This window comes from Anopheles coluzzii, chromosome 2, assembly GCF_943734685.1.
Source record: "Anopheles coluzzii chromosome 2, AcolN3, whole genome shotgun sequence".
Taxonomy (NCBI): Eukaryota; Metazoa; Arthropoda; class Insecta; order Diptera; family Culicidae; genus Anopheles; species Anopheles coluzzii.
The window spans coordinates 28,594,245-28,613,418 of record NC_064670.1 but is presented as its reverse complement, the minus strand read 5'-3'; the positions used below and the strand labels follow the sequence as shown (position 1 = coordinate 28,613,418).

At 46.4% G+C, this 19,174-nt stretch overlaps 1 protein-coding gene across 3 annotated transcripts in view; it reads left to right on the top strand.

Annotated features, from left to right (window-relative positions):
• LOC120949796 (octopamine receptor beta-3R-like) overlaps nt 1–19,174 on the top strand; it is a 60,411-nt gene that overhangs the window by 35,777 nt on the left and 5,460 nt on the right. For 2 of the 3 annotated variants that reach the window (XM_040367309.2, XM_040367310.2), the window contains 3 exons: nt 3,862–5,578; nt 10,478–10,996; nt 15,368–15,479. In XM_040367309.2, the coding sequence (XP_040223243.2) occupies nt 3,862–5,578; nt 10,478–10,996; nt 15,368–15,479 (2,348 nt within the window). The remainder of the gene's footprint in view (nt 1–3,861; nt 5,579–10,477; nt 10,997–15,367; nt 15,480–19,174) is intronic. The other variant, XM_040367314.2, reaches the window with a different exon arrangement.

The window sequence follows — 19,174 nt, the reverse complement described above, 5'->3', positions numbered from 1 at the left end:
CTTACCAATAGTGACTTATGAGTAAATTACTTGAACTACAAAGACTGAAAGCTTCATCCAAAAGCCAAACAAAATTAGCGCAACCATTTTTCGTGTCTTATAATCTACAATTTATTCCTGCTTCATGCACTTGACTGGCAAACTTCTTCGGGAGCCGGATGAAAAGCCATCGCGGGCCGCATATTTGACATGTCTGCTTTAATTCATCTAGTCGAGGGAGAAAAGATTCACATAACAGCCGTGACAGATGCGACGAGCTTATCGCGCTCCACACGCTATCGAGTGGCAGCCACCGGCCGTGATTTGGCTCGTGTGTGAGTGTGTGACAAATCGTACATCAATTCATTACCGACACCAGCAAGTTTATCAATTGTATGTGTGTGTCTGTGTGTGTCTGTGTGCGAGTGAATGGTTGCCGGCACGCAACCGCTCCCCAAATAGAATCTGACGACAGATGTGAATGAGTCACTCCATCACTGGGCGCCTCCATCAGGACGGCCGAGCACAGTGGAATCAATAACATTCCACGCTCCGCCTGCCACGCTGACCTCGGACGCACTACACCTCCCCGCGCCTTTCCAGTGGACGTAGAAAAGGGATAAAAATAAATGTGTGTCCGGCAATGGAAGGGTGGGCTTACCCTGCCCTGGGCTAGCTTTTCGGAACGGCTTTTGTTTATGGTCGGAAGCCAGCACCATCAGCGAGCAGGGCTAATCGGCGTTGTAAATGGAGCAAAGAACTATCCCCCATCGAAAGGCTACCGCTCCAATCCGGGGAGAGGGTGAAAAAACAGCGCAGAAGGTTGATCGCGTGGGCCTGTGGGGCCCTTGCATGCCAGTGAAACGTTTTCGCTTTTATTTGATTTCCCTTTGGCGGTGAAATATACCCTTCGCCGGCCATATATATTTGGCCACTCGTTTCCTGCTTTGTTTTTTTTTCCTTCTTGTTTTGGTTTAGTCTATTTTTGTACCCTGGCCGTCTGCTGCTTACAATTGAATTGCGAACAAACTGTTAAGCACCTACCTACCTTGATTTTTCGATTCGGTCTACTGTTTTTTGTTTTCGGTGCTCTCTCCATTCCCCCACAGCGAGGACAAAAGTCGAGCAAAGAAAAGCGGGAAAATGCAGGAAATGCTAAAAATGGACCCGATTTCCACAAACATGTAACTCAACGTTCCCGCTGGCCAGTGAGGCTAAGAATGGAATACATTACGTGTGCATTACGTTTTCGGAGAAGTAGCGATGGATGGAATGGAAAACAACAACAAACAACTCGCCCCGGTTTGAGGCTGCCGAGGGGATAGGGTAGTTGCGCTCGGAACGGTTCAAGTCAAGTGCAAATGCTACCATTAAGCATTCGTGATATTGATCACGGGACGGTGGTAGTGTGGTGGTAGTGGCAACGACAATCGAAAAACACATGAACTGGTTGATTTATGGGACTGGATTTTCGTTCCTCGCTGGCTTGTGTGAGCAAGTTTGTGCGCCATAACGGGCCAAAAATATGTTGATGTATTCTCCTTGTGCTCGTACATAGCGCTACGCAACGCGTTTGACTGCTTGAGCAGTGAAGTTGAACAAAGTTGTTGTCGTTTGGGCAAAAATAAATGTTTTCTGCGTACTTCACCAAGCTTTGGGGCAGATTTCATTTGCATGTGCTTTAAATTGCATGCATAATACAACGCAAATTCTGCTTACGCTTTACTTGGAAACTGAACGCACTACACTGAAGAAGGCTTCACTAGTATTTTACCATACTTTAAGAAGCCATACCTGATCCTTTTGTTTTTTCTAAGATTATCTACATAATAATGTAAGCCGATTAAGGATTTAAGAAGCATTCACCAAATGAATAGATGCATTTCTCTGAAATATGCGTTTAAAACGCCATTCCACCCATCAAACGAGATCATTTTGCGATCGTTAAAAACAACCATTGTGATCATGGCCAACGCTTACAATGTCACGGGATCAGGAATGGGATGATATCGAACCATCGCTCACGTGAAGGACATGTTTTGCCCTTCAATTCACGGTCGTTTCATACGCTTGCTGCAGCATCAAATATGTTCCAGCGATGGAAAGCGATTCGGGTCCAACAACCCGTCCCAACCATGCTACGGAGAACTGCTACGTATGGCTGGGTCGAAGAAGTGTGGCATTGGAGTACCCAAACCCCCCCGAAGGTCCCCATAGGTGCTAAGGAGCACGGCGGTGGCCAGCCGGCGGTTGGAAAGGAAATAAATGAGAAGCCATAAACAAGAATCACGTACGACGTTTGCTGGCATCGTTCTGCCGGATGCCGTTCCGGAACGATTCAAGCCCAGCGCCGGACTATGGGGATATGAATCGTCCAGGTGTGGGAGGGGGGGAAGCTGATAAAATTTAAATTACTGTACGCTTCACCTCTCCTTTACGCCGTTGCGTCAAGTTGTGCCGTCCCGAGAGGCGGCACTTGGCTATTCGATGAAGAGAGAGAGAGAGAGAGATAGAGAGAGAGAGAGAGAGAGAGAGAGAGAGAAGACTAGAGAGAAAAAAAGGCATACTGTTATGGTGACAGTTATAAGGCTTGAAGGAGAAAAGATAAATCTCGACATTCGCTCATGAGCTTGAACGCGATGGGTTCGGATAAAAAGATGGTGGATTTATTGCGGGAAAAATCAGGCACAAGAGTAATAATCATTGACTATTTCACGCCACAAGTCGCTCACAATGACCGAGAGCATAGTTGTGTTGATTAAAATCGCTAAGACTCAATCAATGGACACGCGCAACGTAATAAGATTATACAATGTAGCACGCAACTGATGTGAACTTTAACCTCTCCTCACTTAATATGAGGTGAAAATGAGACTCACAACTATGCTACACACATTTTCTAGACATGCACGCGCGCGTGTGTGTGTGTGCGTTGTGGTACGTTGTGGTGATGATAAGATTTCCTTCCTCTGTCGTGCCCTTTCCCACTCTCTCCGGTTTCGTCCACGCAACGCATCGTTTTATCGACTGGCTAGCTCTGACTGGGATAATGACAGCGTCGGGGCGAGGTGTGGGAAAACGATTATACCCGCCGTGGATAATAATCGTTATTAAAGATTAACAATCTTGCTTCTTGCGAGGTCCGTTGTTTCCACCGTGCGCTAGCAAGCAATGCGGATAGCAGCTGCTGGTACGCCCCAGATAAGACACAACCGTCTGTGTGAAATCCGAGCCACCCCTTTTTCGGGACGGCCGGGGCAGATCAGACGGGGCAGATCAGATTTCTCCCCATTCAATAACCGGTAATCTTCGTAATGGTGGAGATCTGCGGACAATAAACGTTTGGCCCTCCCGCGGGAGCCCACCGGACGCCATTTCCGGCTGGCAAGGTGTTGGGTGTGGTAGTTTTGATTGGTGAGAAAATTCACCCATGGTTGTGAACCAAGTTGAATGATACTTCGAGGGGAGCTTAGCGAATAACCTTGCCAGCCAACCGATAAGCTGTGAATGGTTGTGCGGTGGTTGGAGAGAAGGATGGAAGACTACGTTTCCCTTGGCAGAATAGGTTTCGATAATCCTTATCTCGAGGCCACGGTTCTAGCGATAGAAGCACCTTATGGCGATAATGGTTGCTCTGGGGAAGAGTTATCGTTTGTATCGGTGGAGTTTCTGACGATACACGAAACAGAAGCTGGTAAAGCGTTTAATTAGCTTTGGAGTGTGCAGAAAAGCATCGCTATGTATGCTTTACATGTACAGGTAACTGTTAAAGACACTAATTAACTTTCGATAATGATTGCTATAGTAAATGGTATTAAGAATTTTCACTCTCCTCTGCCTCAACCAATCGCTTTAATTTCTTCCTCCCTTTCCACCTTCCAGCTGCAGGTGCCAATAGTGCCGACGGTCGTTGCCAACACCGACGACGACTTTCTGGTTCCGTCCTCGCCGCCCCGCCGCCTGAGCCGCAGCTCGATCGATCTGCGCGATCTCGAGTACAAAGGCGAGGGCAAAATCAAAGCGTCCGACAGCGTGTCGTCCATCTTTCCGCTGCACTACGAGAACAATCTGCGCTACTCCGGCTCGGAACCGATACACATAAAAGAGGCACAGCAGCAGCAGCAGCAGCAGCAGCCGAACGATCAGCAGCAACGTCGCGCCTCGCGCAAAGACAGCTTCCGGCAGATCAACTTCTTCCAGCCCTTCTTCTCGCGCAACAGTTTGCTAAAGACGTACATCAAGGGTGGGGCAGGTGGAACAGGAGGCGGCGGCGGCGGGGGTGGTGGTGGTGGTAGCGGTACGGTGGGTGCAGTGACGGGCAGTGCCAGCGCCATCGCTGGCAACCAGCTGAACAACAACCGATCGGTCGAGCGGAACAACAAAAACAACGACAACCGCTCGAACAACAACATACTGGATCTGATCAATGTGGCCTCGTCGCTGAACAAAGGAGGAGACTCGGAGAAGGAGATGAACACGCACAAGCGGCACCAGATAGCGGCGAGCGAGTCCGACTTCCTCACGATGATCGAGAAGCAGCGGCAGAAGCTGGGCAAAAACACCAACAGCCTGAAGAACTGCAACAAGGACGAGAAGGAGCTGATGTACGCGCTGAGCGATTCGGACTTTAGCGTCGGGCTGCAGAAGCAGCAGCAGCAGGACGAGGGAGTCGCTCGCCGGTGCTTCAAGAATCTCGTCGGCAGTGAGGTGGCCCGGGACGGTATCTTTAAGATCGTGCTAAACGGCGAGGGAAATGGTGGAGCGTCGGAGACCGGTGGTGCATCGCCGGCAGCAGTTGGGCTGGCAGGTGGCGTCGACGGCGGTACGGAAAGCGTCATCGGGTCCGGTACGATGGGTACGCCGGACATCTTGATCGGCTGCTTTGACCATGGGTTTACGGGCTCGCGGCCCGCCCTGAACAGCCCCACCGTGAAGGAGCTGGTGGCGGACGAGGGTGCGCTGATCAAAGCGTCCAGCCTGAAGGTGACCGACCGGGGCGACGGTACATCCGAACCAACGGCGGAGGGAGCGAAAGTGATCGACCTTATATCGACGATCAACGGGCCGGCCGGTGAGGACGGTGTGCGATCGGTGAAGCCCCCGGCCGGTCCCGACAATCAACTCTCCACCGCGCTGAACGTGTCGCTCAACGCACGCTGCAGCCCGGTCAACATTCAGCTCAGCGAGGCGTCGACCATCTCGCTCGATCTGGTTGCGACGAGCCCGAAGGAGAAGCTGCCGAAGGTGCCGACGTCGGCACCGGCCACCGTCACCACGATCGACATCGCGAGCGAGATGATGATGATGCTGACCGACAATCCCGACATCGTGATCGACAACAGCCATACCGGGGCGACGGTTTCGCCCACCTCGCGCACGGTCACGCCGTCGCGTGCCCCATCGATCATGACGCCGTCGCCGCAGCATCATCCACGGCTGGGCCGCAAGCGCCAGTCCTCCACGGTGACGTACAACATCAACGTGATCAACTTCCAGGCGGGCGACAATCCGGACGACGACGCGAGCTTTCAGCTGAACAACCGCAACGGCAGTGGTGGAGGCACTGCGACCGCTGGCGGACGCTCGAACAGCTCGACGAGTGAGTAGCGCTTTTGTGTGTTTTAGCCTTTTGCGTCTATCGCAACCACGTTTAGCACAGCACACAACTACTCTCACACGCACACACCGGACATCTGCGCACTCTCATTTGCACCTCATTTCCTCATACATTCATCCCGGGCGCGTTCGACGGCTCTTTCCTCTTGGCGTGTGTGTTTTTTTAATCCAATGTCGGTGTATTGATGGTCCCCTTCCTCGTTTCGATTGAAGTAGGCATATCGTTTTTCTTTTGTTATCCGGTACACGGCACACACTCATGCACGATTGTTGCTAGAGGTTGGATCGTAAAGAAAAGCATTAATTGTGTAATAAAGTGTTGTGAAGTTTCAACAATTTGTTTAAATAAAATATTTAATATATATAGCAAACAAATTACAAAACAACAACAAGCCTACCAACTCTGCTACGATGCGTGCGTAAGTGTGTGTGTGTGTGTGTGTCTGTTTTCCCTTGCAATGATAATTATTAGAATTTTGTATCTAAACCAGGTATTGCATTGTAAAATGATCCATTGGCGTTCCGGTCCCGATAGGTTCCAGTATGTTTGTGTCAATTATTACCACGATGTATCTAATTCCATATTCAATGTTGTGTGTATAAAAAAACCCTCCAAAGATTGTCTTCTTGGCAGCAGGCTTTTTTTTAAAGCGGCACATCTGTGTGGTTTAAAGCCCGAGTACAAATTAATGCTCTGATACACGTCGCTGTATGTTTTGCTTCGTTCAAAAACTCTAAAATCTTCTCTGCCTGTTTGTATTTTCTTCCCCGTGACTATCTTCCACGCGCTGTGTGAACCTTGTGTGTGTGTGTTTGTTGTTCTCTTTCCCTTCCTTGGCTGTGTATGAGTGTGTGTGGGTTTGAAATGATCGTCCTAGAACAACTCTCACCGTGCTCGTTAGGCATTGTGTATTCTATACCTTTCTCGTGCACCTGACTCTTCTCTTTCCTCTCTATTTTGTGTGTTTTGGTTAATACGTCTCGGTGTGAGTCTGTGTGTCTGTTTCTTTGTTGTTTTTGTTTAGATAAACGCAGGTGTTAGTTTTGTATTTCTCTGGTGCTCAAACATTCCGCGACACCTACAACGCTGGTCAGAGGCTCGTTGGCGCTTGTGGAATGCTGCCGCGCACAGCCTCAAGCTGGAATTATGAAGTTGGTCCCAATTCACAGCTGTCCCAGGAGCAGCAGCAGACAAACAAAAAATCCACACAGCTTGTCCCCAGTGACCAGACAGGCCAAATCTGAACGAACATGAATAACAAGAAACGAGCCGAATTCAACAAACGAAGCAAAAATGGAGACGATGATCAAATTCTACCGTAGCCCACGTGCCGGCCATTGCTTCGCTCGGTTTGGTTCCATTCGCTGCGCGGAATCATTTCAAGCAAGGACAAACCATTCCGAGCAACTTATGGAGAATTTAATTACGCGTCCTTGCGTGCGTGGTCGATGAATTTTGATATCGAAAAAAAGTCGCATGGCACGATAAAACGCACCGCGACACCAGACTAAGAGCATAGTGCTGGGGCGCGTGCCACCTTACTGCATGGTGGTAATCATGAAAGATAATTAATTTCTTACGTAAGCAATGGTTTTAAAATAACCTGCTTTCGGCAACGGTTCTATTTCGGGACACTCAATTTCTGCCTGTTGATGGGAAAAAGTTAGTCGTTAATTAAAGCGTAAGCGAGTGCCCGATGGCGGAAGAACGGTGAAATGTGCTTACCATGATTATTTTTCACACCGCAACTTGTTCAGCAAATTTGAATTCAATAGCACCACACTCCCTCCTAGCACACCCACTGATTGGATGGGATGGGAGGAGTAACTTTTTTTTTTTTGTTTCCGATCTGTAAATCGGATTACGAACCGATTTACTCAAGTTATTGTTCAACGCACACCGCGCACCGGGCGCCTCCATCGCTCAATCTACCAGGCGTCTCCATCGTGGGCCGCTCAAAATCAAATTTGGATACAGTTTTGGCGTTTTATAATACCTTGTTTTTATTCTCCATCACTTTGTTTCGTTTTGCTTCACACCAACTAGCAGCTCCCCACGCTACATGGGTTTTAAAAGTTTGCCTACAGCCCAGCGACAAATAAATTCCCAAATGACCATCGTGTACTAAAGCGCAAACCCCTGTGGCGGAGTTACGAGCGGATTGTCCTACGACACGGGGATCCGCTTTTTTTCTCTCTTTCGTTCATCGTGCTTCCTTTTTTTCGTTCTTGTTGTGTTGTGTGTTGTCCCTGTTTCCCGCCCGCGAAAATAGCTGACGAGATCTTTCTACACCCGGGGAAAGTTGTAGAAAGTTGATTAAAAAGTTGCTCCATGGTAGAGGATTAAATCATCGCCAGCATTTAATGAGCGTTCGTTATGCAGAACGCTGACTTCGTTGCTTTGCGGGGCGTTTTTTTTGTGTGGAAGCGTTTCGAGAGCGTTTATCGGTACATCCAATGGCCTACATTTTAAGCAGAGATTTACAGGGTTTTTTCTTTGTTTATCGTTCATTTCGTGCTTTATTCGGGAGAAATGTGTGTGTATGTGCGCAACATAACTCTCATTTCTGTAGCTGCAAACAAAACAATTACTATACCTGTTGGGGTATTTAAATCGTACAAGCTAATATTATCCCACTTGAGCGTGTTAAGCAGATGATGCTGAGCCCATTCGCTTCGAGTAATGAGTGAAAGAAGATTTAAGCGCTGCTTGTTTGGAAGGAGAGTAGATTAGATTCTCGCCCGTCTCTTTTTACCACTTCGGTGAAGGTTATTATTATGATGGAATCATTTTTGCAAAACACCTCTTGTTTTTCCTTGTGGTCAACTGCTTCTTAATTCCCATCTGCTGCCATGAAGAATACTTTTCCAAACTTGACTTTCCCTTTCTATTAGAGCTTTAAGCATAATAGAAAATGTATCTTCACTGTGATAAGCAATCACCGAGGCACGAGGCAGCTAACCGACCGCAATGTCTTACTTCGAATCCGAGGCTCAACCGGTAGCATTACTCCCTCGTTTAGATTTTACACCTACGACCATCGCACCCTCGGCTAGAACGGTAAATAAAGTAACAAAAAACCATTTCGGTCAGCCGCTAGCCAATGTCAATGTACGACCAATCCCCACACAAACCATTCTGCAGTGAAAATGGATTTATGATGTTGCTTTTCAACAGTGCCCAAAGTGCTGTCGGTCCCTCGTCAATGTCGTCAACCTTTTTTGGTGCACTGAGCACTGGGTTCGCGGGAAGTACGTCCGGGAGGACGTTGCATTTATGTGAAGCGGAAAGTTAAATACATAGGTAACACTGTCAACTACCCAGCTTCAATGGTAATGTAAACCTCAACCCCGATACCTGGGTTGAAAGAGAGAGAGAGAGAGAGAAGGGGAATGTGGTGGTGGAACGAATTAAAACACACATACAGTAATCATTGCCCAGAGGACGTATTGTGAGTGACAGGGCGCAACGTAACGCAAGGGTCCACGAGGTCTAAAGCATGTCAGGAATAATCAACCGCCAAACCAACATTAATCAAAAAGTTCGTTAAAATGCATTCCTTTACGATTAAACCATTGTGTGGTGCCGATCAAATAGCAACAAAACGGAAGCAATGTTTGGCTCTTTCCCCACCGCAAGTACTATCGCCATTGGTGATCTCTTAAATTCACCTCCTTTTTGGTGTAGCTTTTATGTTATCTCCACCAACAACCACACCAAAACCGGGGTAGCAAATGGGGGGTTTTCTTTTCATACCATAAAGCCCGGCAGTGCGTGTGGCATGTGTGTGATCGAGCACCATCAACCACCAACACGGCGACACTCCCCGCACGGTGTGCACGGTCCACTGTCCATTGTTATCGCACTCTGCCTGATGGATGCTTTCAATGGATTTGCAAAAGCAGTACACAACAGCAGACAACACAGATCTCTGAAAGCTTGCCTTTTGTGAGTGCGTTTGCCCGAAACCTTACCCGCTTCCAACGCATCGCCACATCATAAAAGCGGGATGAAAATGCAAAACCAACATCGAGCGGGTGTGCTTCCACGCAGGCAAACACACCCATACTCGCATATAAACATACGCAGGCAAAGGAAAAAAAACAACCCTGTGATGCCAAAATGTGTGACACGGTTCGGTTCAATTGTTGATTGATTTGCCCATCCGATGAAGCCCATTAGCAAGTGATGCCCGGAAGCGGCGTAAAGCATCCAATTCCCATTTGCTCGGTTTTCCTTTTGCCTTGGTGTAGGTGTGCGAGTGGAGTGAGGAGAAGAAAGGTCTTTTAGGAAGTAGGAGCGCTGACGAATCTGACGGTAATTGAGAAGCTTTCGGTTGGAGGGTTTCGAGAGAACATACACACGCAGCGACGCACACATTTGGCAGATCCAGTGGGACCGGAACGCAACTTTTTCCAAATTTAATGTCGGTTTTTCCTTCTCTATTTCAATCACTCTAAATGATGTTTCCTTCTCCTGTTTGCAACATTTAATATCTCTCTTTGTACACTTGTTTGGTCTATTCCTTTTTCTCTGTCATTCTCTCTCTTTCTCTCTCTCTCTCTCTCTCTCTCTCTTCTGTCTATTATTCTCTTTCGTAATTCGTATCTACCCTACACCCTATCGCCCTGTCGCATACTTTCTTGCTCGAGCCTTTTCGAGACATCGTTTGTTTGTGGTACTTTTGCCATCTGGAGTGCACTGTTCTTTGTCTCGCCCATCGTCCTCCCCCCCCTCCCCCCCCCATTCCCGGAAACTTAAATGTTGGACAACATCAAAACGAAAACAACAAAAACATGAACCAATGTTCTTAAACCCCAAATTCAATCATCACACGCCTCCCTATTACACACAACCGCCCGACCGACACCTTGGCACCAGGCTCAAGCCAAAAGCATCAGCGCCGCGGTGCCATTTGCATTGTGATCAACAACGACAATGTGGTGCACGCCAACGATACCGACACGGACCTGGAGGAGGACGGTTGCTGCGCAACAGCAGCGCAACAGCACCGGAACTACCAACACCAACACGACCACCAACACCAGCAGCAGCAGCAGCAGCAGCAACATCAGCCGCAGCAACGGTACGCGAACCAGCCCGGCTGCTGCTATGGGGGCGGAGGCCGCCACCAGGACGATGGGTCCGGGGCGGCCTCCTGCCGGCACCACAAGTTCCGCAAGATCAAATGCCTCTGGAACCATCTGAAGCGGTACGGGCTGCGGCGCTCCGGGCCCTCCGTGCAGGTGTCGTCCTGTGGCGGGGCGTGCGACTTTGGCCCACCCTCTCCCACCGTCTCGACCGGTGCCGGGGGCGCGGGAGGAAACCGGCTGGCCGTGCCCAGCCCGGTGCCGCCCGGCTGCCGGCATTCGCGCTGCTCCAGCGTCGGATGTGGAGAAGGTCAGTCCGATAGTCTTCTTCTGCTTCTTCTTCTTCTTCCTCCTCTTCTGCTATCTAATCGACGCATTTGCCTTGCTTTGCCTTGCCGCAACCAACCATTGCGTTCCGTTCCGTGTTGCTACTGCACGCCGCTCTGCCACACTCGCTTGTGTCATTGTTTGTCTATTTCTGCTTGCTTCGCTTTTCACCAGCCTGGAATGCTTGCTTCTTAGCTCTCTATCTTGCCCTCTCTCTCTCTATATTTCTAGCTATTTGTTCATACTAGCTGTTTGTTTGCATCACCCTAGGTACACAGTCACTAGATCTAGGCTGGTTTGTTCGTTTCGTTAGCTTACGACACACTGCTTTAGCTGTACCGCTTTTGGCAAATGATTAGCTACATTATATCACACTTTCCCGTTCCCTTCCATTTTGTTTGCATTAAACCCCCGTTCCTTTAATGCCTGCTGCAAAACGGCACATCAGTTCATTAGCATAGCGCTGCTAAAAGTCTATTTAAAAAAAAACACGCGTTCATTTAATCCATTAGGATTAGCAAACGGTTAGATCCAGTAAAGCGTCACCTTTTTGTGAGCACTTAGCAGAACATTAGCGACCTCACCAGTTTCCCTCCCATTTCTAGCGTAACAGTACAGTTGGGAAAGGCTAAAGCCGCTCCAAACCGAACGATAAAAGCTCCGTTGCGTAATTAATTGACCGGAACCGGCGAGATCCCAGTAGATGGGCACGGTGGACGTGTTAAGTGATGGAAATTCAGTTTTATAACTATCCCGAATGAGCGAATACGTGGATGCACAATGCTTAACGGATACGCACGCCGCACAAAACGGGGACAGTGGTTACATTGCTTTGCATTGGTTGGTTGGTTGGTATTAATATTTAAACTGTTATTGCAGTTAGTGCTGCTGTAAACGGTGACTGTGTGCAGCTGTATCCCTTGCAGGGGAATGGTGGTTGCAGCTTACGTTAAAGGCTAGAGAATGTAAATTGATGCCAGTCTGTTAGTGGGGCCCTTCACGATATTAACCAGCTTTTTATATGGAGTTTAACAGTTGGCGGCTAAAACCTTATCAACACTCTATACAAAATCACACATAAAACTAGCCTGCCATTTTCAGCCTAGATTATGTCAGCCACAAAGCTAGAATTAGATTCGAGTATCTGCTCGAAAAAATGTCAAAACAAGGTTTTCATTTATCCCAGGGTGCATCGAAGATGCTGTATCGAAACAAAATTGGATGTTAAGTATTGCACGCGTTTGAAGAACTTTTAGTATATAGAATGAAGATTTTAAGAGTGTTTTGTGTATTCCTCAAGTTACCAGAAAGCCTGTTTGAGCAAAAAAGGGTGCAAAAGCACCCGTCCTGTCAAAAAGTGACGTTCAAATTTGGTTATAAAAAACAGGCTATGAGACCACCTGGTTTACATACACTTTGGAACAATTGTATGCAGGGATTGACAGATGTGCCCCACAATGTACTGCTCGAAAACTGCTTTACAATTTCAGCATATGGTCGTAAAAAGGAAAATGGTTCAGTATTTTCACAAATTGTCTAGAATTGTCACAAACCGAGTAAGAATATTTCGAATGAATACGATTGCTTACACGGCCGGATTATTTTTTTTACGCTGCTGCCGCTTAACGCAGTTCGATTTTAATCAAAAACGTACTCATTGTACATGGTGAATGATTTTCAAAACAATCCTTATTTTTATACTCTGCAAAAGCAAAAACAAAATCACCATTGTTCTTCGAAGCGCATTTCATCGTTTGGGTTTCATCGTTTCCTTTCCTCTATTGTTTGTAATAGTTGAATGAATGGCATACACAAAAGAAAGCAAATTTTGCATTATCTAGATTGCAACCGAACAACCCGGTTAGTTGTTCAGCATTTAGCAACGCAAATGAGTGTAGCGCTTCACTGAGCAATCATTTATTTCCGCTAACGATGCAACCGGCAAGATAGACACCGTAGGCTCAACGATCCGAAAACGTGTCTACCTGCCTATGCAGCCCTGATACTTGCTCAGCAGCATGTTAGAACACGAGTTGGGATCGATGCAGCGCAACAGCTTCACATCCTCCTGCACATCGATCCGTCTTTGCGAAGAACTTTGCGACCAAGAACTTTACGAGTGGTCGCAAAAGCTCCTGTTCAAGAGCAGACAGTCTTGTCTGGTCCATCAGACGATCATCGGTTAGCAGTGCGTTGTGAATATAGTTTTTTCTCGTTAGTTATGCCACTTTCGGTGCATCCGCTGATGTGCCTTAATACCAAATGTTCCTTGTTCGTGCCTGTACGACTTTTGCGCAAACTGCTGAAAGCAACGTTCAACAATTACTGCTTCATTTCGTTCACTATGGCCGTTCGCCCGGTGATGCAAGTTGTAAAAAATAGTCACGATCAAAGCTTTCGCCGGTTTGTGGTAAATTGTGGGAGATGGAGATACAGAAAAAAAGGTCAACGTGTGTTAGCGGGTGCGCTGTCAGTTGCAGAAGATAGAAGGAACAGACGAAAAGGAAAATACACACATTTGCTTGCTTAGAATCAAACGAGGATGGTATTTGCAATTCTCTTGGTCACTGGTTTCTGTGTTCTCCTTTGCGCTCTTGTTCGAAAAGTGAAGGGTTATGCTTAGTTCAAACATTTTGTTGCTGTTGCCTATCCTTCCACGTAGTTTATACGGTGAAGTGAGCACAAAACCACTACCCGTTTGCTTGTGGCTTTGGCTGATGGTGAATGTTTCGTTACGTTGCGGATAAAGGGGTGCGAAAAAAAAGAACTTGCTGAGCAACTTATGGGGGTGTTGTGGCTTATTTCTATTTGATGAAGTCATGCGAACGGTATGGTTGTTGGTTGTATGGGAATTTAAATTTTGTGTGTGTTTGTTTATTATATTGAAGTAAAATTCACTCTTTTATGTTGGTGCGTTTGTTGGTCATGTCAACTTGAAAATGTGCTCCGAAACCACGTTCCCTGTGTGTGTTTGTAAATGTAATGATTAGTTGTATTATAATAATCGTTTTTGGTGGCGTTTCCACCACAAATTCCCATTGTGTTCATATGTTTGTTGTTGCATATTTCTGTGATGTTCGTGTTACTGTTCGCACGCTTGTGTATGCGTTACGGTGTTTTGTTCTACATTTTAAGGAATTTTCAGTTCAATTACAAAACCATACACGGTTTGCAATATAGCACTTTTACCATTCTTTTCGGTTCGTTGCGTCCCATTCCCTTCTGTTTTGTGTTTGTATTAAGTAAATAAACATGCTATCTTGAGTTTGTTTTTTTGCGGCACGCTCCATAAACCATGTGCTTCGAGTGCGCCTCTCGAACAGGTCTCGAGCGCCGAGATATTGAAACCATCCCGTGCCCATACTTTAGACTTTATTTCCAAGAAGTGTACCAAAGCCGACCATACCGTGAGACAATGTTTATTTTTACACCAGTGAGTGAAAAGATAATAATCCGCTTTGCGATTATGCTGGCGGGCGAACTAGAAAGGACACTCCGGTCTGTGGGTCTGTTATGAAAACAATCAGACTTGGGAGGAGGATGAGATGTGGTTCGGTGTATGGGAGTTTATAAATGTGTTGCCTTTAGATTGTTTGGTTTGTATGCATTATATTTTTTTAGTTTTAAAGAGTAATATTTGATGCTTGAGCGTCGTTTGATGACACGTAGGCTTGAAAACAATTTGTACGCAATTCGTAGGTAACGCTAAATCAGTGTATGGGTAAAAATAGTATAAGAAAGAAAGACAGTAAAAAAGCATAATCACAAGCATCAGAGCATCAGGCGCATCGAATGGTTTGACGCTCTCCATATTGATGTTTTTTTGTTCTGTTTCATCGCAATTTGTGAAACCGTCATCGAAAAGGGTATTGTTGCTCCTGTTTTTGTTTCGCTCTTCTCTCGCTCGCTGCGACGGAGCCTATCTCCCGAATACGTGATTTAATTATTCTTTCCCCTCCGTTGCTTACGAGTGTTTCGCTCTGTTCTTTTCTTTTTTTCAACCACCCGCTCCCGGCACATTTCTCGACGGCACATTTGCGTGCGCTGCACAACCCGGGACACGTGCTCATCGGCTGCCGGATCGGGTCGGATCGATCGCTTGCCCTGTTTGTCTACCATCAATGGCGTCATCTAAACATCAAACATCGAACACACACGCCCACACTCACCGAAACACACCTGGGCACTTACCGGCAATGGATGGCCACGTCCGGGCTTGGGATCAACAACACGGACCACCGCGCGTATGCGCTTCGATCGAACGGAAATCTAATTAAAATGGCCGGCTTCACCGAAAAACTCCCCGGGGGTGGTGGTGCGACACTATCGGACGGCGCACCTGGCGGCTTGACAGGTGGCACCTCGACCCGTCCCTCGAAGGGCTGGCGGGCGGAACATAAGGCGGCCCGGACACTCGGCATCATCATGGGAGTGTTTCTGCTCTGCTGGCTACCATTCTTTCTCTGGTAAGTATTGCTTCTTTCCTTTCGATGCCGGGAGAGCGGTGGGGCAGACACTTTGTCTTTCGAGACAATGTAAAAGGATACACAAATGGTAGCAACGACTGAAGGTAGCGCAGCATTCCCATACAACGAAAGGCTAAATCTAATTAATATTGTAAAAAATGCCCCGTCTAGGAACAACCAAGGATTGTTGATTTTTCTTTCTTTTTTTTATTTCATCGGATTTACTGCGACCACCATATATTCCAGTAATATGATTAATCAATTTGTTTGCCATACTTCTGGTCGCTAGCGGAAGTATGTAGATTGATTTTATTTACAGATCAAAGTAGCAAACATCCTTTTTTTCCCTGTTGCAATCAAATAACATTACACGTTCGAACAATTTGAATACCACAGCAATTAATTAATAAAATAACTGTGGATTGTTTAAAGCATTTTCATGGAACTGGTTTCGCTTACGGAATGCTTTCGCTCTCCCGCGTGACTGTTGCCTGAAAATGAAACGTATGATTTTGCACTCCCGTTTCGATTGAACCGCTCCCCGATGTTTGCTGAATGCATGCGGTGCGTTAGCGAAGCATTTAGTTGCGTCTGCGTGAATGGAAACAATTCGTACGCAATTATATGCGAAACGATAATCCCTCACCGCATCCCCCGGCGGAGGTGGATCATTTTATGCACGGGCGGTTGCAATTAGTGCAGCACTTAAACCGTTGTCACCGCAACTCAAATGATGCCACTGTGACCACCGTCTATTGCAACCCGGCTCCTCTATTTCCTCTATTGCCCACACCAAAGCAATTAGCACCACATTGAGCAAAAGCATATTAATTTGATAGTAGTAATCGTATCCACTGTACCCTCTCCCCATTTAAGCTACGATTTTATTTTATTTTTTCTATCCATTCTCGTCCGGGACCTTCGTAGTTTGATAATTAACACAAATTGGATTAAAACATGCAGAGCGTACAGGATAGCAAATTGATCAACTGCGGATGTGGAGCAGAAAAAGCAGACGATAGAAGTAGCATAGCAGCAATAGTAGCAGCAGCGTGTCGGACCTGCATGAAGAACCATAAATGAATCAAATCAAAGCGATCGTTTGTTTTCGCTGCCGCCATCCCACCGGCATGCAATCGTGTGCATCGATGGAACGGAGTCGGCAACACAAAAAAAGCTGCGTGCTACTGCACTCTGTGCACCATCGTATGGGGGGGGGGAGGAAAGCGAGCAGTTGATTGACCGATTTTCCATTTGATTGAGCTAGCGTCCCGGTGGTGACGCTCTGATGCGTTACGACGATAACTGTTTGGTAATTAATTTCATTAAAATCATCGCATCAGCTTTTTTTTTGTGGGTACATTTCTTTCCATTTCAACAAGTGTGTTCGACCGTTAATTTTGGATGTTTTATACGGAAAGGTGTGGTAGAGAATGTGGAGGTGTTGCAGCACAGCAGCTTTCAGTACAATTTGATAATCGTGTCTTCAATGTGTGAGTGTTGATTCTGGCAATGCATGGGAAGTAATGAACTATTTGTATAATTAACCAGCAACTACTGTTTTTAAATTAATTAATCATACATAAAACGACCTACGTAAGCAAAATAAGTGAACGTAAAGTTGTTAAAGGCACAAATTAAAGTATGATCCATTGGAGCAGTGCCATCACACAATAATAATAATGTTAACGACCATTAATAGCAACTATTTACGAAATTTACGATGATCACTAGTGGTCTTGATTGTCTGATTGTTACTTTAATTATATTATATTGATTATACATACACATACAACCTGTGTTGTTATCTATTTCAAAGAATCTCTTATTTTTTTCCTTTAAATTCTTTGAGAGATAACTGAGAGATAACTGAGAGATAATCAATTAATCAAACGTTAAATAAGTAAAAACAAGCGCATGGCATAAAAAAATTCAATCACATTTCATGCGCTCATTCAATGATCGTTTAAAACTGTCTGCGGGCACTTTTCCCTTCCATGTACAGGCCAGCATCTTCTGCCTCACTGTCACCGGTTAAATGGAAACGCTCAATTAATGCGTAGGATTTTTCCACTTTCCAAGCGCCAGCAACTCGGACACGGTTGTGAAATCCTATGCACAGTAACAACGGAACCATGCGCCATGAATATCGTTTCCATTAACCGACACACAGGCAAAAGCTTTATTTCAGCAACAAAATAAGTAGAGCGTAACGGGGTGGGTAGAAATGGGAAAGAAATAAGAAGAAGGCACCATAAACCAACCCTCACCAGAAATGGGAGCGAAGAAAAAAGAAAAAGGCCTCACAGCTTCGATAAAGTTTCGAATGAAAATCCGCTCATCCCGCTCCTTTCGGCCCCAAACACCCAACCATCCCAGGGTTTGGTCCCGGTCAAACACCCACCCGACCCGCGCGCGACGAACGAGCAAGCGGCGCAGCAGCCACTCAACGGCTCGTTATCCGCAAGAATGATTGCCGCGAATCAAAAGTGAAAAGTGGCTGTAATCGGAGACGGGCAGGACATTTTTCCGGGACTAGCGCTTGTTTTTTTTTGTATTTACTCCGCTCCGCTCCGAGCAAACCGTTCGTTATGCGTTCTTTGTTGGTTCCCAAGCATCCCAAGCCCGACCACCCATCCGTATGCGTATTGCCCCTGGGGAAACGTCACGTGAGTGCTGGCGTACACTTTTGACGAGCGCGTGTTGGAGCACTGAGCCTCGGATAATCCATCTGTTTATCATTCAGGGTGAATTCTCCACCCACTCCCCGCGTGGCGCAGTGAAAGTGGAAACGACGAACGCACAAACAATTACGGACAGCAATAGTAACGTAGCGTTGTACCGTGAAACCCATATGTGCGCTGTGCACGTTGATTTGAGCAGCCTGTCAACATATGTCAAGTCGTAGTCGGGCACGGTCGGGCAGAAATATGAACTGGCTTCTTGCAAGTATGGGAAGCTGCTGCTGCTGCTGCTGCTGTCTGCCTTTCAATGTCATCTCACTGCTAAACACTGCCAACAGCAATCAAAGGTTCTCGTTTTCGGAAGTTTGGTTCGTGTCTGCTTTCTTTCTGTTTGTGTGTGTGAGGCATGGTATCATCCACCGACGGAAAACCGGTGAACGGTTTGTTAGGTGGTACCACAGGAAGCCGATTTTTCGGATTACACACAATCTAAAGTCGGATAAAACAAAACGGAATGTAAAGTGGTGCTTTTTTCCGCTACAATTACTGTGACGAGGGAAGGAAGGACTGGCGTACAAAATGGAATATAAAAAGCAAGCTCAAGTTTAAACGAGTTTGGACAAGCGTAATGCCGCTTCCGGTACCGGCTAATGAATTTGTTGGATTTGTTTGTTTTACTTGATTTCTGCTGTTGGTTTGTAGTGGTTTTTGTTTTTGTTTTGGTTTTATATTGTCCAACATCGCGCTGGTATAAAGAAATCTGGAAGCATTTGCAATCTCTTAATCTGTTTTATACAGCTTACAATACGATCGTTTAGCAAAGTAATGCACTTTAAGTTGTTATAGATTATAGGTTTCAATCATGGTAAGTGCACGAAACAGTGATGTAAGTGTCCAATTTTGGCAATTACTGATTTTTTTTTACGCAGAAATTGTGTGTGCGTAAATCAAATCAATCAGATGTACCAGGCCGAGGCGGTCTAATCCAGTGTATCAATATAGCATTCAAAC